Source organism: Microtus ochrogaster, unplaced genomic scaffold (assembly GCF_000317375.1).
Source record: "Microtus ochrogaster isolate Prairie Vole_2 unplaced genomic scaffold, MicOch1.0 UNK109, whole genome shotgun sequence".
NCBI lineage: Eukaryota > Metazoa > Chordata > Mammalia > Rodentia > Cricetidae > Microtus > Microtus ochrogaster.
In genome coordinates, this window is record NW_004949207.1 from 389,181 (window position 1) to 413,355 (window position 24,175).

Below are 24,175 nucleotides of genomic sequence, written 5' to 3' on the forward strand. Positions count from 1 at the left end.
AACCACAGAGAAACCCTGTCTCAAAAAACCAAAAAAAAAAAAAAAAATTCCCAGCACTTGGGAGGCAGAGGCAGTCAGATCTCTGAGTTTGAGGCTAGCCTGGTCTACAGAGCAAGTTCCAGGATAGCCCCAGGCTACATAGAGAAACCTTGTCTTGAAAAACCAAAAACAACAACAACCACAAAAAAGTTGTCTTAGTCATGGTGTCTCTTCACAGCAACAGAACAGTAACTGAGACAGGATACATGTAACTTAAGCTTGCCTAGAACTCACTGTGCAGCTGAGAAGGATCTTCAACTTTAAAAGATTTATATATTTGATGTGCATTGGTGTTTTAACTACATGTTTATCTGTGTGAGGGTATCAGATCCCTTAGAACTGGAGTTACAGACAAGTGTGTGCTGCCATATGGGTGCTGGGAATTGAACCTGGGTCCTCTGGAAGAACAGCCAGTGTTCTTACCTACTGAACCATCTCTCCAGCCCTGATCTTCAACTTCTGATCCTCCTTTCCAAACATCTGGGATGAAACTCAGACTCCCACGCATGCTAGGCAAGCATTCTACCAACTCAAGGACATCTCTTTTCATTCCTCTGTGACAGTGATGGATAGATATTGCCTACAACTTCCTCTCAGTCCCTGGTTGGTTTGTTTTTGTTTTGTGTGTCTGTGGTTTCTTTGTGTAGCCCTGGCTGGCCTGGAACTTGCTCTATTCTACCTCCTCCTCTTTCTGGTCTACTTTTTTTTTTCTACTAGGGATTCAATTTAGGATCTTGTACGTGCTAGGCAAATGCTCTACTGGGATACATCTAGTCCATCTGGCCAGTCTTTTTGAGACAGGGTTTCTCTGTAGCTTTGGAGCCTGTCCTGGAACTTGTTCTGTTGACTAGGCTGCCTCGAACTCACAGAGATCTGGCCATCTCTGCTTCCCAAGTGCTAGGATTAAAGGCATGTGCCACTGTGTGTGTGTGTGTGTGTGTGTGTGTGTGTGTGTGTGTGTATGTGTATATATATAAAACTTTATTTTATGTGCATTGGTGTAAAGGTGTCAGATCCCTAGGAACTGGAGTCACAGACAGTTGTGAGTCACTGTATGGGTGCTGGGAATTGAACCCAGGCCCTCTGGAAAAGCAGTCAGTGCTCTTAACCGCTGGGCCATCTCTCCAGCCCTTCTGGGCAGTCTTTTTACTGTCTCATGTGTAAGGCTCATCACTGCCCTCTCCTCATTGCATGGAATGCCTTTCCCTATCCTCACCTGAATCCTCTCAAACCCATAGGCCCTGTTACCATACTACCTTAAAAAAAAATGTATGTATTTAGCAAATGTGCATTCATGCACTTGGCTATTGAGGCCAGAGGTCAATGGTAACTATCTTCCTCACGTGCCTTCTGCCTTATTTGCTTGTTTGAGGCAGGGCCTCACACTGCACTGGAGCTCACCAACTGACTAGAGCCTTCGGCCTCCTCCTCCAGTGCTGGCGTCATAGGCACTCACAGATTTTACATGGGTGTTGGGGATCTGGACTCGGGTCTTCATGCTCACATTACAAGCATTTTGTTCTTTGAGCCCTCTTCTCAGGCTGCATCTCCTTTTCTAGGACTTCAGCACACTCAGGTCCCCAGGCCACTCCATCACTGAATCACTTCTGCACACACAGTGTGCATTGCACAGAACAAACCTCTGTGACCAGCCCTGGGGAAGACCTGCAGCAGCAGCACAGGTGTTATATATGAAGGGCTTAGCCTTGCCTAGGGGAGCAGAAAGTGCTCTCTAGGAAATATGGAAAAGTAGCTAGGTGCTGGGTTGGGAGACTGGATGAGCGTTGCCAGGAAACAATCTCACCTGTGTGGGTTCCCCTCGGTCCATTTTGTCTCCTGTTCCCAACTGCCCATATCTGTTATTTCCCTGCATAAAGATCCGGCCAAACTCATCCACCAGGCCAAGATGGTTGTAGCCAAGAGCACAGAATAGGACCTAGGGAGGTTAGGACAGCAAGAGCACGGGAGCACATTGTCCCCAGGAAACTCAGCTCCAGGATTGCCCCCAACTGATCCCATCTGCCCTCTCCCCGAATCCCTCTGTCCCACCAAGATCTGTTCCTCCAACCCGCAGAGCCCAGCCCTCAGCTCTGCACCATGCTAACTGCCCGCCATCCTCCGTACCCCATCCTACCTTGGCAGGCAGGGAGAGAGCAAGCGGCATCTGGTGGTCCAGAGGGTCAAAGGCTTGAAGGGTCCCAAAGAGATCACGATACACCCCTGGGGTATGCACCTCAAAATACACTTCCCCCTGGTCTGGGGGGTCGGGAGCCCTCAGCTCAGCAGCTTTGGGCACCCATTTCCGAGGGATAAGACCCCTCTAGAGACTGCAGGGAGTCTCATACACTCAGCACACCAACCATATTCACCAGCATGCATAAGCAGTGTCAGTGTGTGGAGGGATCTGCCCAAGATTGCAGTCTTGAGAGAGAGAAATATAGTTCTTCTTTTTTTTTTTTTAATTTTTCAGTGTCTCTCCCCGTGTGTGTGATATGTGATGTATGTGTATAAGTATTGGCATGTATGTACCAAAGCATGTATATCAAAGCCAGAGGGCAACTTCAGGTGTTGGTCTGTGCCTTCCGTCTTGTTTGAGGTAGGGTCTCTTGCTGTTTTGATGCCAGACTGGCTGGCCCAGTTTACAGGGAATCGCCTTCTCTGCCTTTGGGACTACAGACGTGCTACTTGGCCCACCTCTGTGTGGGCTCTGGGGACTTGAACTTATTCTCAGCCTTAGATGACCAGCACTTGTACCCATGGAGCCATCTCCCTCACCATGGGAGTGTTTCTTACCCGTGATATAGAGAGTGCTGCTCTGGTTGGAAGCCATGCAGGCCACACGAAGGTGAGGCAGGCATCGAGACATCTTTCTGAGGGCCAACTGTACCGTGTAGGAGCGTGGCTGGTCCAGTTGGGTCTCATTCACTACCAAGGAGTAGATCTTTCCTTCCTCTGGGGATATGAAGGGAGGCATGTAATTCCACAGAGGAAGCGATTCATCAATATCCAGGTTAACACCCATGGGACACTCAACAGAAACAGCCACTGCTCTAGAACTGCAGGAAGAAGGGGAGGGGCCCGATGAGATGGCTCCGTGGGTAAAAGCACAGTTCTGCGAGCCTGACAGCCTGACTCTAACTGCTGAAACCGTGCTAGGAGAGAAAGTGACTCCTGAAAGTTGACCTCCACATGTGCATGCCACACGCACGCACACACACGCAAACACACGCACACAAGCACACACATATACGAGGGAGGGGGAAATAAAGTATGGTGACGTGCTTGGGAGGCAGAGGCAGGCAGACGTCTACATAGTAAGTTCCAGGCCAGCCAGGACTGACCTACGTAGTGAGGCTCTGTCTCAACAACAAAAATAAAATAAGAAGAAAAGAGCCAGGAGGAGGAGGCTCATGCCCAGAGTAAGGCAGATCTCTGGGTTCAAGGCCAGCCTAGTCTACAGAGCAAGTTCCAGGATAGCCAGGACTACACAAAGAAACCCTGACTCAAAGATTTAAAAGGAAGAAAGAAAGAAAGAAAGAAAGAAAGAAAGAAAGAAAGAAAGAAAGAAAGAAAGAAAGAAAATGGTTTCCAGCCCCCAACATTCAACCCTTAAAACAAAATAGGGAGGTCTAGCGGAGAGCAAACCTAGTGATTAGATGTTGCAGACTCTTAATTTGGTGTTGGGAAGAATGAAGCCTGGGCATTTAGGTTTCTGCCTGGCATTCGGAAGTCCACAGGCTCTCAACCTTAAGGAGAGTGCAATCAACTATGGAGGACACTGGGAGAGTGGGGAGAAGGCAACTCGGGGTATAAAGTGAAGTACCTGGCACGGAGGTTAGAAGGGGATCAGGCTTTCCCTGGAGCGGTGCTCTCCAGAGGCTCCTATACCACACGGCGTGCTGCGCAGGCAGGAGGCAGAGGCCCGCCTTGGGCGTTGGTACTTACCAACTCCCTTGTTTGCGTTAGGGCCTCACCATTATCACTACCATGCCGGAGTCTCCTGTCTTCTCCGTGAATCTCATCATATGAATGCTAGGATTACCAACCCGCACGCCCACGTCTGCCCTTTATGTTGGCTCTGGGAATCCAAGCTCACACCCTCATGCTTGTTGCAAGTCTTTTACCCGCTGTACCATCTTCTCTGCACTCTGGTTTTATTTTTCAAACAGGATCTCATGGAGACTGGCCTCAAACTCTCTATGTATCTTAGGAATAACCCTGAATGCAGGATTCTCCTGCCTCTACCTTCCAGATACTGGGAGTATAGGCATAGACCACTACACCTACTTTATATGGTGCTGGGAGTTGACCCTGGTGCTTCATGTAGATTGACCCACACCCTCCAGCCTGAGAAGGAACTTTATCTGAAATTCTATGCAGAATTCTAGAACTTTGGGGGTTCAGAGCTGGAGCAGGAGGAAGGTAGAACCTTCTCGTAACAGACTCCTCTCTTCCTCTCCCCTGGCGCAGATCCCGAAGAATCTACTAGATATTTGCAAACCGCTACTCTGTAGGCTGCACCTGTGAGGAGCAGCAGAGCCCGCTGGGTCTCCTGGCCAACCAGCACGATCTGCTTGAAGCTCATGGAATGGTGAAAGGTCATCTTGAAGACCCGCTGCCCACTGGACTGCAGATAGACCTCCACACAGTCACAGGTCTGGCTGCCAGTGGTGCCCACCACTGCTGGCTGCTCCCGAGTGGCCAAGACGTAGAGGTATTTACGGTAAACTGTGTCACATCTTGGGTCGGAGGCGAACTGTGGAACAAGATGAGGCTGTCTGGGATCTAGCGATCTGAATGGGCTAAGGCTAAAGCAAGTGGATCATGGGATGGGAAATGAGACGATTAGGTCCAGGGCTAAGAAATGAGAGGCTGGTTTTGGATTGGTGATCTAACTCAGTGATAGAATGTTTGCCTAGCTTGTAGGAGGTCCTGGGTTCAATTCCCAGCACCCAAACAAACAAACAAACAAACAAACAAAAACCAAGTAAATTATGGATAAATGGATTGCTTTTAGGTTCCTCTAAGGGAGAGGCCACTCAGGACCACTGAGGTGGGTTCTCAGCACCCAGAATTCCCCTACTCACATCCTTAGCGCCTCGACACAACACCACATAGCGGCAGGCCCGCTTCCACTGGATCTGGCCAAGGGTGGAAGAGACCAGAGCATTTTTGAGGAAGAAGAGGGTCCCCATATAGTCGAGAATGAACACATGGTCCTTTGTGGGTAAGAAGCGGCGGTAGCCATGGGCTAGCATGGGGGCCACACTCTTGCTGAGACATCGGCGGCGTCCTCCGAATGCCTGGAAGTACAGGCCCTTTGTATCTGAGGATCAGAAGGAAATGGTTTCAAGGCTGAGGCGACAGGAGTGGGAAGAGTCAGGGCAAGGGTGAGCTTGACTGGTCTTTCCCAGACACCCTGGTATTTATCTTTTTTCATCCCCAGGACTAGGGGATCAGACTCCTTCCTGGGGTGACACAGAAACCTTGGTTTATGCCCGACATCTGTCCCACTGTGTCCCAGGGCCACATGTGTGCGTCCCAGGAGCATTTCAGTGCCATCTTGTACCAGACACTGGGGAGTCTAAGGACAGACACAGACGTGGTGCAGAAAGGAGAGGGGAAGGGATGGCCAAGGCAGGCCAGGCATCTCCTGTCTTCTCTGCTGAGACCGTTTCCCTAAACTCGATGTATGTGTGAAAGAAGTCACTAGGTAGCACCTTTCTGAAGTGGAGCATTCGGGTGACTGTCCTCAAGCTGGGGTGACTGTGTCCCTCAGGGACACCGGCTGTCATCACGCAGGAGCTGGCGCTGCTACCATCTCACAGTAAATAGGACAGCCACTACAACAAAGAACCATTTCATCTCTGGCTGGGGGATGGCTCAGTGCTTAAGTTCTTGAAACGTGAGGACCAGGATTGAGGCATAAATACTGGGTGGGCTTCTTGGCCTGTCTGTAATTCTGGCCTTGGAAGCGGGAGATGGGATCCTCGGAGCAAGCGAGCTAGTGAGACTTCTGGGCTTGACTGAGAGACTCTGCTTCACAGAGTACAGTGGGGGGGGGGGGGCTGGCGATGATTCCTGATACTAACCTTGGTCTTGTCATGCAGATACCTAATGTGTACGTGTTCATACACATGCAAACATGCATACTTATAGACACACACACCATACACAACCATGAAAAAAAAAGAATTACTTCATCTCTACTTTCACAGGGTGACAAAAAGCTGGGAGATGACTTCATGTGTAAAGTATCTGCTGTGTAAGCATGAGGACCTGAATTCAGAGCCCGACACCCATGTAAAAGCTGGTATGGATATTTTTAACGCTAGCATGCGCTGGTTTGGGTAAGGGGAGCAGGGGAAGGCAGAGACAGAAGGATCCCTGGAGCTTGCTGGCCACCCGGTCTAGCCATGGCAAGCTCCAGGTTTCAGTGAGAGACTGTTTAAAAAGTAAGGCAGGGCTAGAGACGGCTCAGTAGTTCAGAGCACTGGCTGCTCTTTCAGAGAGAAGACCTGGGTTTGATTCCCAGTATCCACGTGGCAGTCCAGGTCCAGATGATCTGATGCCCCCTTCTGGCATACACAGGCACTGCATGCATGTTGTGCATAGATATACATGCAGGCAAAACACCTATACATATAAAATAAAAATAAATATTAAAAAAAATTAGGTGGAGAGGGACAGAGGAAGACAACCAATGTCAACCTCTGGCTTTCACATGCAAGTGCACTAGCTGGTGCAACGCACACACATAACACATTGCAAAAGCTGACAAAAGTTAACTCTGATTCAAAGAGGGAGAAACTCCAGGTCTGGGGAGTAGGGGCTTCTCTAGGGTAAGATCTGGAAGCCTTGGTGCATGCAGGGAGACCTGGCTGAATGGCATTAGAGCTGTGAACTGGATGTCTGCCAGCGGTGGCCAGAGAACCTGGGGGATGCACTCCATGGAATACGTTTGAGTGTGACAAGATTCTTCTAGAGAAAAGGTGGCCAGGGGGTGCCGAGATCACCGGGCAACTTGACCGAGAAGGAAGTTCCCAGAATAAGGAAGGGCAGAGGCAAGGAGAAGTTACTGAGGGGAAGTGTACAGTTAAGAATGGCAGCTCTCTTCCAGGGCCGGGCACCACAGCCATGGTCACGGACGCATGGACTGAGCCTGCGACAGATGCGTCTCCACACGCCCTCAGCATCACACACTTCATGGAAGTAGTGGCAGGTTTGGCCTAGGGCGACCACATCTTTGACCGGGAGGAAGGAGGCGATGTGCTCCACCTGCAGAGGAGGAGCAGGAGGGAGGAGGTGGGGGAGTCACAGGCTGTCCCTCAGCCCCGCATTCACAGTCCTCGCCAAACCCCAAAGACTCACCAGCTCTGGGGGGAACAGCTGGACAGAAATAGGGTTCCCTCCCTCCTTTTCATTCCCAGCCTCCAAACCACCTGAGGGGCAGCTACGCTTCACCTGCCGGAGGAGAAAGGGGAGAAAAGGGGTTCTGGGGAGGCCACACCTGTCTGTCTTCTCTGCTGTCAAACTGTTGTTGTGTTTCTGTAAACTCCACTTTGGGGCTCATCCGACTCTGTCTCTACGCTAGCAAACCCAGCCATCCCTTCTCTCTCCAGGACCTCGGCCATCACCCCTCCCTTGCCTGCCTTGGTCCCCGGATTTCTTGCAGCCAGGAGACTCCCTGCCCTTCCCTTGCCTTGCCACCCCTCACCCTGAGCCCCTCTTCCTGTATGCACAGCCTGGTCAAGTTTTGCAGCTTCTGTCTCCGGCTTCTCCTCACCATCCTGACTGTCCCCTCCCTGCTCCTGCCCTCATCTCTCCAGGCCCCTTGGCTCCCCAGGCCCCAGGCCCCTGTCCTCGCTGCCTTTCCCACACCATGTCCCCAGGCACATAAAATCTTTTTGTGACCTCACTGTCCAGTGACTGTGACCTACTTTCCTTAACTTGACCACAGAGCTATCTTCTGGGTTCTAGCTCAGAGCTAGTCACCTGGCGGCTCAAGGAATAATATGCTTTACTGGAGACACAAAGAGTGAATGAACTATTGGCAGATGGTAAGTCCTTCTCTCTTCGGAAGTAGTAGTGGATTTTCCTCACTTTTAACTCTGAAGAGAAAACGGGGCCTCCTGAGTAGTCCTCGGTCTGCAGGGATTTGTATCTCAAGAGGCCAAAGTCAGAAAAGGAAAAAAAGGATAGGGCTAGATGGAAGCTCAGTTGGTAGAGTGCTTGCCTGTCAGGCATGAAGCCCTGGGTTTGGCACCGGAGAAAAGCCAACATGGTGGTGCACACTTGCAATCCCAACACTTGGGATGTGGAGACAGGAGAACGAGAAAGGAACCCAAGGCCATTGTTGGCTACATAATGCCTTACATGACTGCATTACATGAGACATTGTCTCAGAAAAAAAAAAAAAAAGATTGGCAGACAATGGCAGTGGAGCAAAGGGGGTCCTGATCTAACATCACAAAAGCGAGACGCGAGTGAGAACTGAAGGCAGCTTCTTTGCAGTATCATAGAAAACAAGCCCCGAATCTCATGCTGCTTCCTGGGGACGGGTGGCATCATCACATGTGCAAAGGGCAAGCTATTATGGTGGCTGCAAGGGCGGACTTTTCCTGGAGTTTAGGGCATCTTCTAGAGCCTAGGTGCGTAGCTTTTTCTGCGGAGTTACTTTGTCCTGGGGAAAGAGCAGAGGAGGTTGCATGTGACAGGAAGGGGAAAGGCTACAACAATAAATGTAAGACTATGGCTTTGCCAGGAGCACAAAGGGATTGAATCCTGTTAGAAAGCCCAGTGCATATGTGCCCAGCAGGTTCATTCAGTGGCCACTCTAGGCAGATGTTCAAAACCATCTCCATCATCTGTGGTAACTAGGAAACAGAGGTCATGTGTAGGACATCTGCTTCACTTGTGCATGGCCTTGGATTCCAACACCAGCTTCTTTGCTTCACTGTGTGCGAGGTTAAAACAATTTCTCTTGTAGCTCTGGCCTGGAATTCGCTCTGTAGACCAGGCTGGCCTCAAACCCACAGAGATCCACCTGCTTCTGCCTCCCCAGTGCTGGGATTAAAGGCACGGGCCATCATGTCCAGCTTTTATTTAAACATTTACTTTGGAAAAAGAGTGTGTGTGTGTGTGTGTGTGTGTGTTTGCCTGTATGTATGTGTGCCACATACATTCCTGGATCCCATGGAACTGGGAGTTTCAGATGGTTATAAGGTACCACATGAGCGCTGGGAACAAAGCCTGGGTCCTCTGCACGATCGGCAAGTGCTCATAGCCTCTGAGCCAACTTTCTCTCCAGCCCCCGAAGATTTCATTCCTTTGTAATTGTGTATGTGTGGAGGAATGTGAGCACAGTGCCTGTGGTAGCCAGGGGAGAGCACTGGACCCCGCCCCCCCAGCTGGAGATGCAGGCTACTGTGAGTCGCTGTATTGGTGCTTCAAACAGAACTAGAGTCCTCTGCAAGAGCAGCTTGCACCTTTTTTTTTTTTTTTTTTTTTTTTGTGGTGTTCTTGATCCCTCTGGCTCGTGCAATCCTTCCTCCTCCTCTTCTGCAGGGTTACCTGAGCTCCGCCTAATTTTTTTTTTTAATATTTTTTTATGATTTACTTAACTTTATTTTATGTGCATTGGTGTGAAGGTGTCAGATCCCCTGCAACTGGATCTCCAGACAGTTATGAGCTGCCATGTGGATGCTGGGAATTGAACCTGGGTCCTCTGGAAGAGCAGTCAGTGCTCTTAACCACTGAGCCATCTCTTCAGCCAGCAGTTTGCACTCTTAACCAGCTAAACTCTCTCCCAACTTTTAATAATTTAATAAATGCTTAGGCATGCTCGCATAGCAGGCATGACTTATGAGACAGCAACTTCAGTTGCTGGTGGTCTGGCGACACAGGAAGCTGACTTGGGATCTTGGGTCACTACAAAGGGTTTTAAGCTGCACACCTGAACCCCAGCACTTGAGAGGCTGTGGCAGGAGTTGTTCAAGGCCATTCCCAGCTACGTAACCAGTTGGAGGCAGTCAGAGCTCTCTGAGATCTGGTCTCAAAAAGCCAGTCTTCCTCTTTCCTTGAGGCCACCGTGCCACTCAGATTGAGATAAAGACTGAAAATTCCAGGACCACGTGAGCCACAGCTAGAGCCACATTGGTAAGGACTGGAAGCGCCCAGGAGGGGAAAGGGGATGTTGGTGGCATGCCTCATGACAGAGTCAGAATCATCCAGGTGACTCTGGCAAAGCTGGTATGAGTCATTACCACTTAGAGAGGAACCAGAGGAACCTGCAACCTGGATAAACCGTGGACACTGAGCAGTCAGCGGACACTGGTGATGCTGCTGCAAACCAGGACAGGAGCTGCTCCTGTCATCAGGGCGGTGGGACTGGGATACTGCAGGGTTCTGGGGACGGAGGCCACTGCAGCAGCCTGTCAACAATGACCAGACTCTGCAACAGAAGAGCTGAGGGGATCAAGTGTGTTGGGGTGTCTTTCCCGTGGCTGGAAGCCACACAGGGAGGTTCATTAAATGCTAACATTCATTAAAAAATAAATCTCAAAGCCGGGCAGTGGTGGCGCACGCCTTTAATCCCAGCACTCGGGAGGCAGAGGCAGGCGGATCTCTGTGAGTTTGAGACCAGCCTGGTCTACAAGAGCTAGTTCCAGGACAGGCTCCAAAACCACAGAGAAACCCTGTCTCGAAAAACCAAATAAAATAAAATAAATAAATAAATCTCAAAAGAAAAAAAAAGTATTCTTTTACTACCTCTCCATTTGGGAACCCCTTCTGTAATTCATTTCACCTTATGAAGCAAAAGAAAGAAAGAAAGGAAGGAAGGAAGAAAGAAAGAAAGAAGAAAGAAAAAGAAAATCAAAGACCCCAACAAACTTTAGTCTCCCCATGTCCCAGGCTGATCTGGAACTGAACTCAAAGTCTTGATCCTTCTAGCCTCTTTCCAAATGCTAGTATGGCAGGTTCATGCCACTACACAAGGCTTCAAATAAGAGGTTTCCAACAAGTCAGGCAGTGGTGGTGCACATCTTTAATCCCAGCACTCAGGAGGCAGAGGCAGGCAGATCTCTGGGAGTTCGAGGCCAGCCTGGTCTCCAGGACAGGCTCCAAAGCTACAGTGAAACCCTGTCTCTCTCTCTCTCTCTCTCTTTCTCTCTCTCTCTCAAAAAAAAAAAAAAAAAAAGAGGTTTCCAACAGAAAAAAAAATTATTATGAAAGTGGGGGAAAGAGTCTCACGTGGAGGGCTGATATTTGCTCAACCTCAGTTTCTTCCTCCCTTGTGTGCCGGGCAGTGGTAGTGTACACCTTAGTTTCTTAGTGCCTTTAGCACTCAGGAGGCGGAGACAGGCGGACCTCTGAGTTCGAGGCCAGCCTGGTCTACAGATCTCCAGGACAGCCAGGGTTACACAGAGAAACCATCTCTAAAAAGCAAGAAAACAAACAAAAACAACGATTTTGTTCTGGAAGATCATGAGATCCTTCGTAGTCTCTAAGTTTTGGTCTGGGCATCCACTCTGGTGGAGCTGCCAGGTCTGGCGACCTTCCCTGTCTGGGCTGGAAATCCCCTCACCGGTCAACCCAGGAGTCCCCGGCTGGGACTCAGCCTGCAGAGCCGGAAATGGTCCCTTGGGTTGAGACAGCTTGCCTGCGCGCTGGCCCGGGGCATCCCTCTCCCTTCCTCACTTCCCGGACGCCGGCTTGTTCCCCAGCATGTTCAGCTAGGACTCGGCTCTAAGACTGCATTGTTAGCCCGCTCAGCACGCCGCGCTCACGGTCTGTACCTGGGTCGCAAAGATTCTAGCTCCCCCGCCTGCTGTCTAGTGAAAGGGCCATCTCCTCGCCTATGCTATTGGTAGACAGAGCCGTCTTTCAGAGAAGAGGCCGGGACAGGTGCCCTTTCCAGGTTCTAATTGGTCGTCTTGACAGTCACTCACGTGGATCTAGCTTGCAATTGGGCTTCTTTGAAAGAGGGCCTGACTCTCAGGCTTGTGGGCTCTGAGTCTTTAATCTCTTAAAAGTTGAGAGCTGTTGTCCCCGCCTCCTGGGTGGGCCTCATTGGCTCCATCTCTAGCCTCAAGGGCTGTGATTGGATGTCGCCGCGCGGGGCGGGCCGGCCAGAAGCCTCGGCCGTTGGCGAGTGCTCCGCTCTTACCCCTCCCATCCCTCAGTGGCGTCTAGAGTGGAGAAGCTCCACCCCCTTAGCGCTTCCTGATTGGGCATTTCTAACGCGTCTCTGGCTCATGATTGGTCCGCGGGGTCCCGGACCGTCGTCTCCGCCCTCCAGCGGCGACTACGGCGGCTCCGAGGTGGGGGAGGGGCGAGGAGGGCCGGCCGGTGCCGTCAGTCAGGCAGCGGGAGCCGCCGGGAGCGGATGGCGGCGGCGGTAGCGGGCCCACTCGCCGCCGGGGGTGAGGAAGCTGCAGCTTCAGTCCCCGCGCCAGGGTCTCCTGGTCTACCCGGGAGCCGCAGCGCAGAACGAGCCCTAGAGGAGGCTGTGGCCACCGGAACTCTGAACTTGTCCAACCGGCGTTTGAAGCACTTCCCCCGGGGCGCGGCCCGCAGTTACGACCTGTCAGACATCACCCAGGCTGGTGAGTTGCGCCGGTGCCCAAAGAGAGAAAGAGAGAGGAGGGGACCCTCACGGGACCGCGACCCTCATTTGCATAGCCCCGCCTCGCGCTCGGATCAGGCCCACCCCCTTCACCTGGCAGTCTTGAGGGCTCGCCCCTCGGGATTGGCATCGAGCCTGCGACCTCCCCTCCCCGCTGTAAGAACCGCTGGACAATGAGTTCGCTTCAAGCTTGCACACAACACTTTTGGCCGAGCTCTCTGTGACTTTCCCCTTTATTTGCATACTGCGCACCTGTTATGGGGCCCCGCCCCTCACCTGGTTGGCTTCTGCAATCCTAGACCTGATCGGCCCCTAAAGCAAGCCCCCCCATTGATAATCTCAATAATCACTGCATTTTGCCTCCTCCTGGTCGTTTCCAGCTCTTTCCACACTCCTCCACCTCGATTCCAGCAGCCCCAAATTATCTCTTTCTCAAAGGTCGCCCCTAACAACCCTATGTTTTTCTTGCTTTACCGTAGTCTCCACAAGTCCCTGACCCTCCCCGCCGTCCACCCGAGCCCGACTGTGTATGTGAAAGAAGTGAATCTCCCGCACTTAACTTTCCATCCATTATCCTTGTCCCCTTTATCTTTTTCCTGCCTCTGTGAGGTCACTGTGGAGCCTGTGACCTCATAGGAACCCTAGAATTACCATTTCAGGTTCTGCTTTTCCCTTAGGGGAGGAACTTGAGGCAGTTTGCAGAAAGGAAGGAAATTGGATCTCTTAGGAGTGCTGACCTCCTGGAGACGCTCCTTCCAGTCCCCGCCCTCAGGATCCCTGTAATCATGCCCCCTCCGCCCTGCTGTGTGTACGTTTGGGATTCCTCTAATCATGTACCCTCTACCCTGTGTCTGTTGCTGGCCAGGCCCTGGGGACTGTACTATGACAGGTGAGTCAGGCTTCAGCTGCTTTAGGAGGCAGCCTATGAACTTGGGCTGGCAGCTGAGGGCGGGGATCAGAACACAGGACTGCATTCCCGGAGCCCCACCCCAGTCTGGGCTGGAGTGCGAGGGCCCCTTCTCCTGCTCCTCTCCTCTCCAGGCCGGCAGGGGCCGTCAGACTGGATCAAAGAGCACATTGCTGCAGCAGGTGCCTGCCCACCTGCGGTCACCCCGCCTGAGCGGGGCTCACTCTCCCCTTTCAGCTCTGGAGAGAAAAAGTTTAAATCTGCCTGTGTTTTAATTCTTTCCCCCTATACAACTGAATGAGTCCTGGGAATGGGTGAGCCCCACGAGCCGTTCTTACCCCTCCCAGGTCCCCCCAACCCCCAAGCTCCAGATTGACCTCAGCAGCTGTGTGACACTGGCCGCCTGTTCCCTTTCCCCTCCCCCCTTGCTTGTTTTTTGACAAAGACCAAATGTTTTTCTTTACTTCCTTAGGGCTCTGTCTCAGTGAGTGGACTCTTGGGGGGAAAACTACCAAACACTCGTAGCCCCTCCCAGCTCCTGCCCTTGCCCAGCCTCCTCCTCCTCCAGCATTCCTCTAGCTGAGGGTGCAGCTAGGGCTCCCCTGGGTACAGGTTCAATTGTGTGATAAAGTGGGGAATTCCCAGCCTCCTGAAAGCCCCCCTCTGCCTTCTTCAGTCTCTTCGGAGCCCAGGTTCTAGGCAGGTGGGTTCCATTATGTCCAGCTGTCCTCTGTCTCCTCTCTCCAAGCTGGGTACTCCTAACCTGGGGCAGGCGTGTGTTGTGTGTGTGTGTGTGACAGAAGCCCAGAGTTGTCTGGTGCCCTGTCCTCCACATCCCTTGCTCTCCAGCGCAGACCAAATGCTTCAGCATTGTGCTGCTGGGTTATTCTGGACCCTCTCCTGTGCCCCTGTGTGTTCCCTCTGTGGATGCCCCTAACACCCAAGGGCGGTGTTCCCTTGGCCTACTAGTAGAGAGCTGGGTTGGGTTGGGGGAGGGCAACTTCTAGCAAAGGAGAAGTGTAGATCATTCTCCCACAGACCACATCCTGTGCCCCTGAGCCCTGCCTCCTCCAGCCTGGGCTCCTTCCGCCCCTGACTTCTGCCCCTCTACAGATCCTTACCCCATCTCAGCGTGGCCTCCACTCCCATGAATACAGGCACATCCCCTACCCCCCCCCCCACTTATACATTTGTGGGCACAAAGGAAATAGGCAGGTGTCAGGCATGAGTGCTGGACCCAATGCAAGCCTTCTACCCTCTCCGGAACCATTTTTCCCACACTAGCTCTGTGTTCACTAGGGCTGGGGCGAGGAAGAGAGCAGTTTGTAGAGCATCAGGCTAATATCCCCTGGGAAAACAGATCCTACAAGCCACAACCCAATGGATTGTTTCTGCTCCATTTCCTGTCACAAGATGCGTTTCCTTGGGGAATATTCCCCAGCTTCCCCTTCTCTTATCCTTTACCCCCTTCTGAAGGAGGGCCCTTAAAGAAGCTCACAACAGCTCTTGCTAGGATTTCCCCTAAAAGGCCCAGACACCTCCCAAGGCATGCTGAACAGAACAAACAGAAACACAGGTTTCTAGGGGTCTGGTCTGCATCTCTACACTGGAAGGAACCACAGTGCCTCTGGCACTGCCATGAGCCACTGTCTGAGAGAAGGGGGTAAAGGCCCCTCCTCAGTCCTCACCTTCATTCTTTGCTCTGCTCAAGGTAAATGCAAAGATGCTGACCTGAGGTCTAGGTCAGAGAGGAAGCAGAGGAAGACTGCTAGGGTTGGAAATAGGACAGCCAGCCTGGGGACAAAGGAACCCCAAATGGGAAGAATCTCGAGGACTCTGAGAACCTGGTTCCCAGTCCAGCTTAGCCTACTTCCTTTCCCTCCTAGACTTCCTGAACTTAGACGTTCATAATCCTTTGGGGCTGGAGGCTGATAGAAAACTAGCCAAGTGTTAGGGCCTTACTTAATCCCTAGAGCCAGGATATGTCTTGTCCTTGATTTTGTCCCTGTGTGGAAAACAGGTTGAAGCTGGGAGGAAGGACTTCCCTGTGGTTCCCCCAGAGATTTCTGTATTATCCCCTTGACCTTTCCTGCCTATCATCTTACTGTTGTTTTCAACTTCTCTTTTGTATGCTGGGATCACATCCAGAGCCTTCTGTGTGCTAAACCCATTGAGTCACAACCAGCCCTGACCAGGCTCTTTTTTTGGTGGGGAGGGGGAGAGTAAGTTCATCGTGTGTGTATGGAGGCCTGCAGAGGATGTTGGGTGTGCTGTTCCCTCACTCTCCGCCTGATCGTCTTGAGACAGCATCTCTCACTGAACCTGGAGCTAGGCTGGCAGCCTACAAGCCCAGCTTATTTCTTCTGACCCCACCCTATCCTCGGCACTGAGGTCACAGTATATACCCGTGCCCAGCTCTTTACACACGTGCTGGGATCTGAACTCAGGTCCTCACGCTTGTGTAGTGACTGTGCTCCCTCATGGAGCCTTCTCTTCATCCCTCAGACTGTTTTCTCACAAACCTAACCCCCTCCTGTGACCTTTCACCTCTCCTGACATCTCGGAACATGAGCAGCACAGCGCTATAGAGCATTGCCACACTGCTGGGAGAGTTCAACATTTGTCTTAGTTTTGGAGTGTGTGTGTGGGGGGCAGAGTCAAGTCTAGCTGTCTAGTCCTGAACTCTGCATTCTCTCTCTCAGCACTCTGCTGGAGTTACAGGCGTGAGCTGCCACATGCAACTTCATTTGTAAATTTAAAGGTGGTGTTTATGGTCTGTCCATAGCCTCCCATGTCTGGCTTTCTCTTTGCCTTTCTGGTTGTACTTGTATGTGCTTCAGTGTGTAGAAGACTTGTCTCCCCAGGGAGCCCACGTTTATGATCGTATGTCTATGTGTGCACACACCTGTGGAGACTAGGGATCAGTCTCAGCTGTTCTGGTGCCACCCACTGCTTGTTTGAGGCAGGGTCTGTTCATTGATCTGGTCACTTGAATCAGCTAGGCTCTCTGGTCAGCTGGCCAGTGAGCACCAGGGAGCCACTGAGCCACGACTCCCCGGTGGTGGGATTGCAAGTGAACACTACCACACTCGGCTTTTTAGCCATGGGTTCTGGGGGCGCGAACACAGGTCCTCACTCATGTGCAGCGGGCACTTTATCCACTTAGCTATCTCCTCAGCCCTGTGGGCTTGATTCTTTCAGTCAGCGGAGGATAGGGAGCTGGGGAGCTGGTTCAGGGGACATTCAGTCTCTTTGTGCAAGGCTGACTCTTTCCTTAGCTTTTTCCTGACCCTTACTTTCCTCAGACTTGTCTCGGAACCGGTTTCCCGAGGTGCCCGAGGCAGCATGCCAGCTGGTGTCCCTGGAAGGTCTGAGCCTCTACCACAATTGCCTGAGATGCCTGAACCCAGCCTTGGGGAATCTCACAGCCCTCACCTACCTCAACCTCAGGTAGTGGGAACTTATTCTGTAGGCCTCAGAGACCAGTGCTATGGCCCTGAGCAGTGCTCCTGGTTCCCCAGAGCAGGCCCAGTGCTGGGGTGCCCTGCCTGAGGAGTGAGGCTGCTGCCTTTCTCCCTTTCACAGCCGGAACCAGCTGTCATCTTTGCCACCCTACATCTGCCAGCTGCCCCTTCGAGTACTTATTGTCAGCAACAACAAGCTAGGAGCCCTGCCTCCAGACATCAGCACCTTAGGAAGCCTGCGGCAGCTTGTGAGAATAAAGGGCACGGGCCAGAAGAGGGACTATTGAGCCAGGCTCCAGGGACTGCTGGGGGGTAACTAGAGAAAGGTAGGAAGCACCCTTGGGGAAAAAGGCTTGGACTAAAGGCAAGTAGCCAGAGAGAAATAGCAGTGCAATTTCTGCTGATTCTGGGCTTATAGTGCCTTCTCTGACCTAGGACGTGAGCAGCAATGAGCTGCAGTCCCTTCCCGTGGAGCTGTGCAGCCTCCGTTCCCTGCGGGATCTCAATGTTCGGAGGAACCAGCTCAGTACCCTGCCCGATGGTAAGGAAGATGAAACCCAGAGGATGTGTAAGCTTGTGTGTGTGCCTTCACCAGCGAGGCTGCTGTACGGGAGATCTGTAGATGGGGGCTTCTGACTGTAAGGAAGATGAAGCCCAGAGGATATGTGAGCTTGTGTGTGCCTTCACCAGCGAGGCTGCTGTATGGGAGATCCGTAGATGGGGGCTTCTGACCAGACGGCCACTAAAAGTTCTCACATTTAGATCAGGTTGCCCTGTGGTCAGGTGGTATTAGGGCCCTCTGTGGGTTACAACCCCTCTCCTCATCTCACAGAGAGCAGAGAGAGCTCCTGGGGTCTCTGGGCTCTATTTTATAAGGACACTAATCCTCTCTGGACTCCGCCCTCTCGACCTGAATTGCCACCCAGAGGCCCCACTTCCTAGTATCAATCACTTTGAAGATTATGATTTCAACATATAAAATGGAGGGGCACAAACACTGAATTTGAAATAATGCTGCTACCTTGGAGAAGTCACAGGCAAGAAGAAATCTTTTCAAAATGACCTTGCCTTGTTGCTCAGTGATATTCAGTATCTAAAGCAAACAGTAAACAGTGATATTTGCTCTTGACCATGGCAACCTTCTGAGACTGGGAAGGCGTGGATACATAGTTCTGTTTTTACGTGGGAGCAGGCTAGGAAAGAAGGGTAGGAGGGAAGTCAGTCAGCTGTAGAATCCTAAAGTTGGAATGGACCTTAAGGCCCACCCAACACCCACCTCATCCCAGTGAGAGCTCTCAAAACACTAGCCAGATGATGCTCTGAATCTCCTCACAAGGACTCTGGATTGGGGGGGGGGAGGGTGGTCCTGACATGAGAGCCTAAGCAGCCCTGTTCAGTGGGGTAATTATGATGTACCGACACTTGATAGTCTCTGTTGGGAAGCAGGCATATCTTCTTGTGCTCAGCCAGCATTGTTCTGGGGTGTGTGCTTCCTGCGTTTCAGGTGAGGGGCCTCCCCCCCAATAGATGTGACTGAGATCTGAGACCAGCCCTCAAAGGTTTAGTGGCTTCATGGATGAGAGACACACATTCATAGGGAACTGCTAAAGCTGGAGGCTTGGGAGCCCAGAGAGTGAGAGGAGGCATCAGGGTGGAGCCTGGGAAGTGACTGACATCCCCCAGAAGCTCAGGCATAGCTGACCTTAGAAGGTGGTCTTGGCAGAGGAACATCAGAGTAAAAGCATGGAAGCAGTGGGAGCGTGATGTAGCAGGGATGCAGTTAGAAGGACAAACAGGAAGGGTGCATATTTGGTTGTGAAGAACAAGAGTAATGGGCACCCATTTTCCCGACCTCCTTCTCCCCTTTCTGCCTCTGCCCTCTGCTTTCCAAGTCCATTAAGTGTTTTCATTCATTTTCTGTTACTGGAAGAAAATAACTGAAGCTGAGGGATTTTGTTTTGTTTTGTTGAGACAGGGTTTCACTATCTAGCCCTGGCTGTCCTGGAATTCACTCTGTAAACCAGGCTGGCCTGGAGCTCACAGAGATGTGCCTGCCTCTGCCTCCCAAGTGCTGGGATTAAAGTCATGCACCACTCCACCCAGTGGGAATTTTGTTTTTATTTTGTTCTTTGAGAGATGGTCTCTTGTAGTTTAGGCTGGCCTCCAACTCAGTATGTAGCAAGAATGGACTTGAACCCTGCTTCTGCCTTTACCTCCTGAGTGGTGGGATTCCAGGCATGCACCTCCGTGCCTAGTCTCTACAGTACTGAGGACCAGACCGATAGAGCTTTATGCATTGCAGATCAGCATTCCACCAGCTGAGCTGTATACCAGCACTCCTCTTTGTCTGTCTTTTGAGACAGGGTCTCCCGAAGCCCAGGCTGGCCTTTGACTTGTGTGCTCCTTGTGTTTCAGCCCTGAGTGCTGGTGCTGTGTGAGCCAGCACTGGGGCTTGAGGACCAAGTCACAGGATTTGTTTAAACACCTACACCCCTCTCTGTGCAGGTAGCACATGTCTGTGGGTGTCGAGGGCATCACAGGGCAGCACGGTTCAAAAGTGCCAGAGAGAAGACCGCTTCCTGGTGGTCCATTAATCTAGGAATCCATCCATGGACTAGCCTGTTCCATTCATAGAGACAGACCCATGACCCAGCTACCTCCTGTAGATCCAACCTCTGAACACCATTTTCAGAGATTTGGTGATTATCTACCACCTGAAATTTAGTCATAGTAATAGGGATAAATACAAGGAGTTCTTCCTGGAGCCTAAAAGATCCAGGCACATTGCTTCTTGCTTACCAAGGAACAGTGAATCCCAAGACCCTGAGGTGTGTGGAAGATTCATAGAAGACATGGGATTGGGAAACAGCTTCCTAATTGATTGATTGATTGTGGGTTTTTGGGACAGGCTCTCTTGTAGCCTAGGATGGCCTTGAACTGTTATATAGGGCTCAGCTCAGATCGGAGTGTGGAGAGGAGCAGGTCATTTTTGGGAAATGAGCTGAGCCAGCCAGGGTGGGGGCTGTGATAGAGTGACTGGTTGGTCAGAGTCAAGGGCAAGGGAGAGAACTCAAGACCTTGGCCTGGGCTCCTCCTAACTCTCCCCTTGCCCAACCCTAGAGCTGGGGGACCTTCCTCTGGTCCGCCTGGATTTCTCCTGTAACCGTGTCTCCCGCATCCCGGTCTCCTTCTGCCGCCTCAGGCACCTGCAGGTCATTCTGCTGGATAGCAACCCCCTCCAGAGTCCACCTGCCCAGGTAAAGTGCAGCCTGGGTGAACTTGAGGACAGTGATGTTGTTAGCGTAGGAGGGTCCAGTAAGGCCCGGGGAGCCACCTCATTCTTATGTAGGTGCCCCTCACACAGATCTGTCTGAAGGGGAAGCTTCACATCTTCAAGTACTTAACGATGGAGGCTGGACGGCGAGGAGCTGCCCTTGGGGACCTGGTCCCTTCCCGTCCCCCAAGTTTTAGTCCTTGGTAAGGCCCTTGATAAGGGGAAGGAATCCCCTTTTGGGGACCAGAGACCACTCCTGGATTCTAGTGGGAGGGTAGGGGTGCTACCAGCCTGGGGCTGATGAGGTCTGCCTGCCGCTCCAGCCCTGCAGAAGACTTATTTCCTGGACGTCGATATGATGGTGGCCTGGACTCAGGCTTCCATAGCGTTGATAGCGGCAGCAAGAGGTGGTCAGGAAATGAGGTAAGGACCTCCTTTGTAAGGACATTTGGGAATGTCATCACTGGGAGGGTCTTAGTACTGGGGACCCTGTACCTAATATCTTTTAAGAGATACCTCCCAGTAAAAGGTCATGGCTGGGACTCCTCCTTCCTACTATCCCCCAAAGGCTGGCTCTCTACCTGACCCCAGTCTGAACTCTGCAGGCCTGAACCCATGTGGTCCTCAGCCCTGCAGAGCCCATGTCCCATCTCTGCCTTTCTGCCTTCAAGTCCACAGATGATTTCTCAGAGCTGTCATTCCGGATCTCAGAGCTGGCCCGGGAACCCCGGGGGCCTAGACAACAGAGGGAAGATGGCTCTGGTGGGCAAGGGAGTCTGCCCAGGAGGGTGAGGGGTGAGTGTGGGCCTGGAAGCCCCTTCCTGCTTGCTCACTGACATGCCCTTGCCTTGCAGGCGATGGAGACATGGAGCAGATTGACTTTATTGACAGCCATGTTCCCGGGGAGGATGACGAGCGGAGTGCAGCTGAGGTGAGGACCCAGTTACGTCCCTTGTCCAGGGGAAGGGCACTGAATAAGGAAGTCACTGCAAACTGGGGGACCAGCCTTCTTCAGCCTCTGCTGGTCTCTCTTCAGGAGCAGCTGCCTTCTGAATTAAGCCCCGTAGCAGGAGATGTGGAGAGGACGTGGAGCAGCAGGTATTCCAACCCCCAAGCTCACATGTCTGCTCCATACTCAACAGCCCGGGGACCTCCCCTTCACCTGACAAAGGTCTCTCTTGCCCTGTCTTCTGCCAGGCGGGAGGAGCCTGCAGGGGAGGAGAGGCGGCGTCCAGACACTTTGCAGTTGTGGCAGGAGCGGGAGCGGCGGCAGCAACAGCAACAGAGTGGGGGATGGGGATCCCCCAGGAGGGACAGGTAAGGGCCTGGGGCTGCTGCACAGCAGGCAGATGCAAACTTCTCTGGGCTCTGTTCTTCTGAATGTATGGCATGACTGCAGAGCTCATGCCTGTCTGCTTCTTCCAGTGTCCTGAAGCGGGGGATCAGAGCCGCGGGTGCTTCGGCCTCATCCACGCAGGCCACCTCCAAGTAGGTGTCCTCCCGAGATCCATTTTCCTACGCCTTCCTCATGGCCTTCTCTGAGCCCCTTCTTTTCCCTCAGTGGCCCACCGAAGTCCAGTGCTACCCAGCTGGGAGTTTCAGGGGGGCAGGGAGTTCCCACACCATCCCCCATCTCCCAGGACTCCATTCCATCATCTGGACCAGGTAGGACAGTGTTCTAGATGGTGGCTTGGGGGTGCTTGGGACATAGAGCACCTGAAGGAAGAGTGGGGTCACTGAGGGAATGTCTCTCTTGCCTGTCCCTGGCTTTCCCCCCCAGTGACAGCTCCTGTTCCCAGGCCACTGGGCTCCATTCAGAGACCAAACAGCTTCCTCTTCCGTTCATCTTCTCAGAGTGGCTCGGGTGAGTCTTTGTCCTTCTGGCACTAACCTCAGGACCCCTGTCTTTTGGGACTTGTGTCTCTCGGGGTATTGTCCCTTTTCATGGAGAATCTACAGGCAGGAGGTGGTATTGATACAAGACTGTTGAAAGCTGGCTCCAAAGTTTATTCATGAAGCAAAACTATCCCTGTCCTCCTTTTCCTCCTAGGCCCTTCCTCTCCGGAGTCTAGTTTGAGATCTCGGCCATTTTCTCAGATTATAGACGAGAAGGAACTGATTTCCCAACTTCGCCAGGTGAGCGGAGTGAGATCCGTATAGGCAGAGGCCTGACCCAGCCTGGCACCTCCTTCCCCTTTCTTTCCTCAGGACCCTTCTTTCTTGACCTAGAACTGTCATCAAGGAGGGGAAGGGATGGAGTGAGCTCCCTGCTGACCCTACCTGCTCCTCCTATCTCTGCCTCCAGGTCCTTGAGTCACGGCTGCAGCAGCCCCTGCCTGAGGACCTGGCAGAGGCTCTAGCCAATGGGGTCATCCTCTGCCAGCTGGCCAACCAGCTGCGGCCTCGCTCTGTACCGTTCATTCATGTGCCCTCACCTGCTGTGGTCAGTGGGAGCCGGGAGGAGGGAGAGGGGATGGGACAGGTGTGTGACTGCCTGTGCAAACTCTCTTCCTCCTCCTCCACCTCCAGCCAAAGCTCAGTGCCCTCAAGTCTCGAAAGAACGTGGAGAGTTTCTTAGAAGCCTGTCGAAAAATGGGTGTGCCTGAGGTATGGGGCCTGCTCTTTGCTCTGGGAGATGTTGGTGTCTAGGGCTCAGCTGAACACCGTGCACGAGGGGCGGAGCTCCATCCACAGGGGTTTTTAATTCTACAGAGAGCATGCGTCCTGGGCCCACCCCTCACAGCTCCTGCCCTGCTCTCCTGCCTCCCTGTCCTGCATGTCTGCATGTTGGTACCGCTCTGGCTGTGGTCCTGGTTTGTGAGGGAAGGGTGGGAAGGTCTGTGGCTTGATGCTGCTAACATCTGTGATTTGTCCTTGTCCATCTGCCCTGCCCTCCCTTCCCAGGCTGACCTGTGCTCGCCCTCGGATCTCCTCCGGGGCACCACCCAGGGACTGCGGACCATACTGGAGGCTGTGATCCTGGTGGGGGGCAAGGCCCCTCTCCCAGTCCAGCCCTCCTCTGGTCTGGGTGGCTTCCTCCTCTTCTACGTGGCCTCCATGCTGCTGCTCTATGTCGTCTACACTCGGCTCCTGGGCTCCTAGGACCGACGTTGCCCCTTCCTTCCCCGCCTTCTATTTATAAGTCCTGTTCAACCGTGTTCCCACCGGTGGTGCCTTCAGCCCTACCAAAGACACTAGTGACCCCACAAACACTGACCTCAGAAGCCCCACTCTATGCCCACAGCAGCCCCCTCCTCCACTAGTGCTGAGGGCGCCTTCCTGTCCTCCCTAGCCCTCTGTCCCCCAGAGGGATGACAGACCTTGGCTGTTTCCCTTCTCTCCTCCCTCCCCCTGTTGGCTGCTATGGGGGAGCTAAATTATCTCTATTTTGTAGAGAGAATTCTATATTTGTAGGGGATGTGGGCCCATTATGGGCCTTGGCTCTGTGTATAAACTGTATAGACCGTCTCTTCCGTGTGTGCTTATGTGAGCTCCTGCTGCAGCCAGGCCTTGTCCTGCCTGGGCTCCGTGTATGTCATTCTGCCTGTACAGCATTTCCCTTTGGAAATGACAGACCCCTCCTGCCCCCGAGCCTTCTGTGTTGCTTCCATGTGTCATTTGCCTCCAGGCATGGGGCAGTGTCTACCAGGAGCGCCCCCACCCCCACCCCAACCCCGTCAACCTTGCTTGGGGAATGCCAGAGGAAAACTTAACCTGGGCCCCTCCCCCCAGGAGTCCCTGTGCCAGCCCCACCACATCCTGGAAGAGGAGGGGGCCCCTGGAAGGGGCCTCCCTCAGATCGCTGCTGTCCTTCACGCCCTTCTGGAGCAGTCGTAGGGGTAGAGGTTGGGGCTTTTGGCCCC

General features: G+C 52.7%; 2 protein-coding genes across 2 annotated transcripts in view; one reads left to right on the forward strand and one right to left on the reverse strand.

Moving 5' to 3' along the window:
• The window catches only part of Fbxo24 (F-box protein 24), a 10,491-nt gene extending 2,639 nt beyond the window's left edge, over nt 1–7,852 (reverse strand). The window contains exons 1-8 of the mRNA XM_005371446.2: nt 7,757–7,852; nt 7,411–7,503; nt 7,134–7,317; nt 5,127–5,365; nt 4,561–4,795; nt 2,833–2,991; nt 2,174–2,295; nt 1,844–1,975 (exon numbers count right to left, since the gene is read on the reverse strand). Of these exons, the coding sequence (XP_005371503.1) occupies nt 1,844–1,975; nt 2,174–2,295; nt 2,833–2,991; nt 4,561–4,795; nt 5,127–5,365; nt 7,134–7,317; nt 7,411–7,503; nt 7,757–7,828 (1,236 nt within the window). The 5' untranslated portion in view covers nt 7,829–7,852. The remainder of the gene's footprint in view (nt 1–1,843; nt 1,976–2,173; nt 2,296–2,832; nt 2,992–4,560; nt 4,796–5,126; nt 5,366–7,133; nt 7,318–7,410; nt 7,504–7,756) is intronic.
• A 4,542-nt stretch (nt 7,853–12,394) lies between these two features.
• Lrch4 (leucine rich repeats and calponin homology domain containing 4) lies at nt 12,395–24,132 on the forward strand. Its single transcript, XM_005371447.3, has 18 exons — nt 12,395–12,647; nt 16,880–17,024; nt 17,160–17,286; nt 17,474–17,579; nt 20,159–20,295; nt 20,403–20,515; nt 20,636–20,735; nt 20,984–21,074; nt 21,167–21,243; nt 21,349–21,410; nt 21,510–21,629; nt 21,738–21,800; nt 21,874–21,977; nt 22,093–22,176; nt 22,363–22,448; nt 22,618–22,755; nt 22,842–22,919; nt 23,217–24,132. Exons 1-18 carry the CDS (start codon nt 12,428–12,430, stop codon nt 23,412–23,414), a joined length of 2,049 nt encoding a protein of 682 aa, XP_005371504.1. The 5' UTR covers nt 12,395–12,427; the 3' UTR covers nt 23,415–24,132.
• The last annotated feature ends 43 nt before the right edge of the window (nt 24,133–24,175 follow it).

Excerpts from the sequence above, each read along its gene's own strand:
- Lrch4 (XM_005371447.3), top strand. The coding sequence starts at position 12,428 with ATGGCGGCGGCGGTAGCGGGCCCACTCGCCGCCGGGGGTGAGGAAGCT. Across the intron at positions 21,630-21,737 it reads GGATCCCCCAGGAGGGACAG|TGTCCTGAAGCGGGGGATCA; the intron begins GTAAGGGCCTGG and ends TGCTTCTTCCAG. Across the intron at positions 21,801-21,873 it reads TCCACGCAGGCCACCTCCAA|TGGCCCACCGAAGTCCAGTG; the intron begins GTAGGTGTCCTC and ends CTTTTCCCTCAG.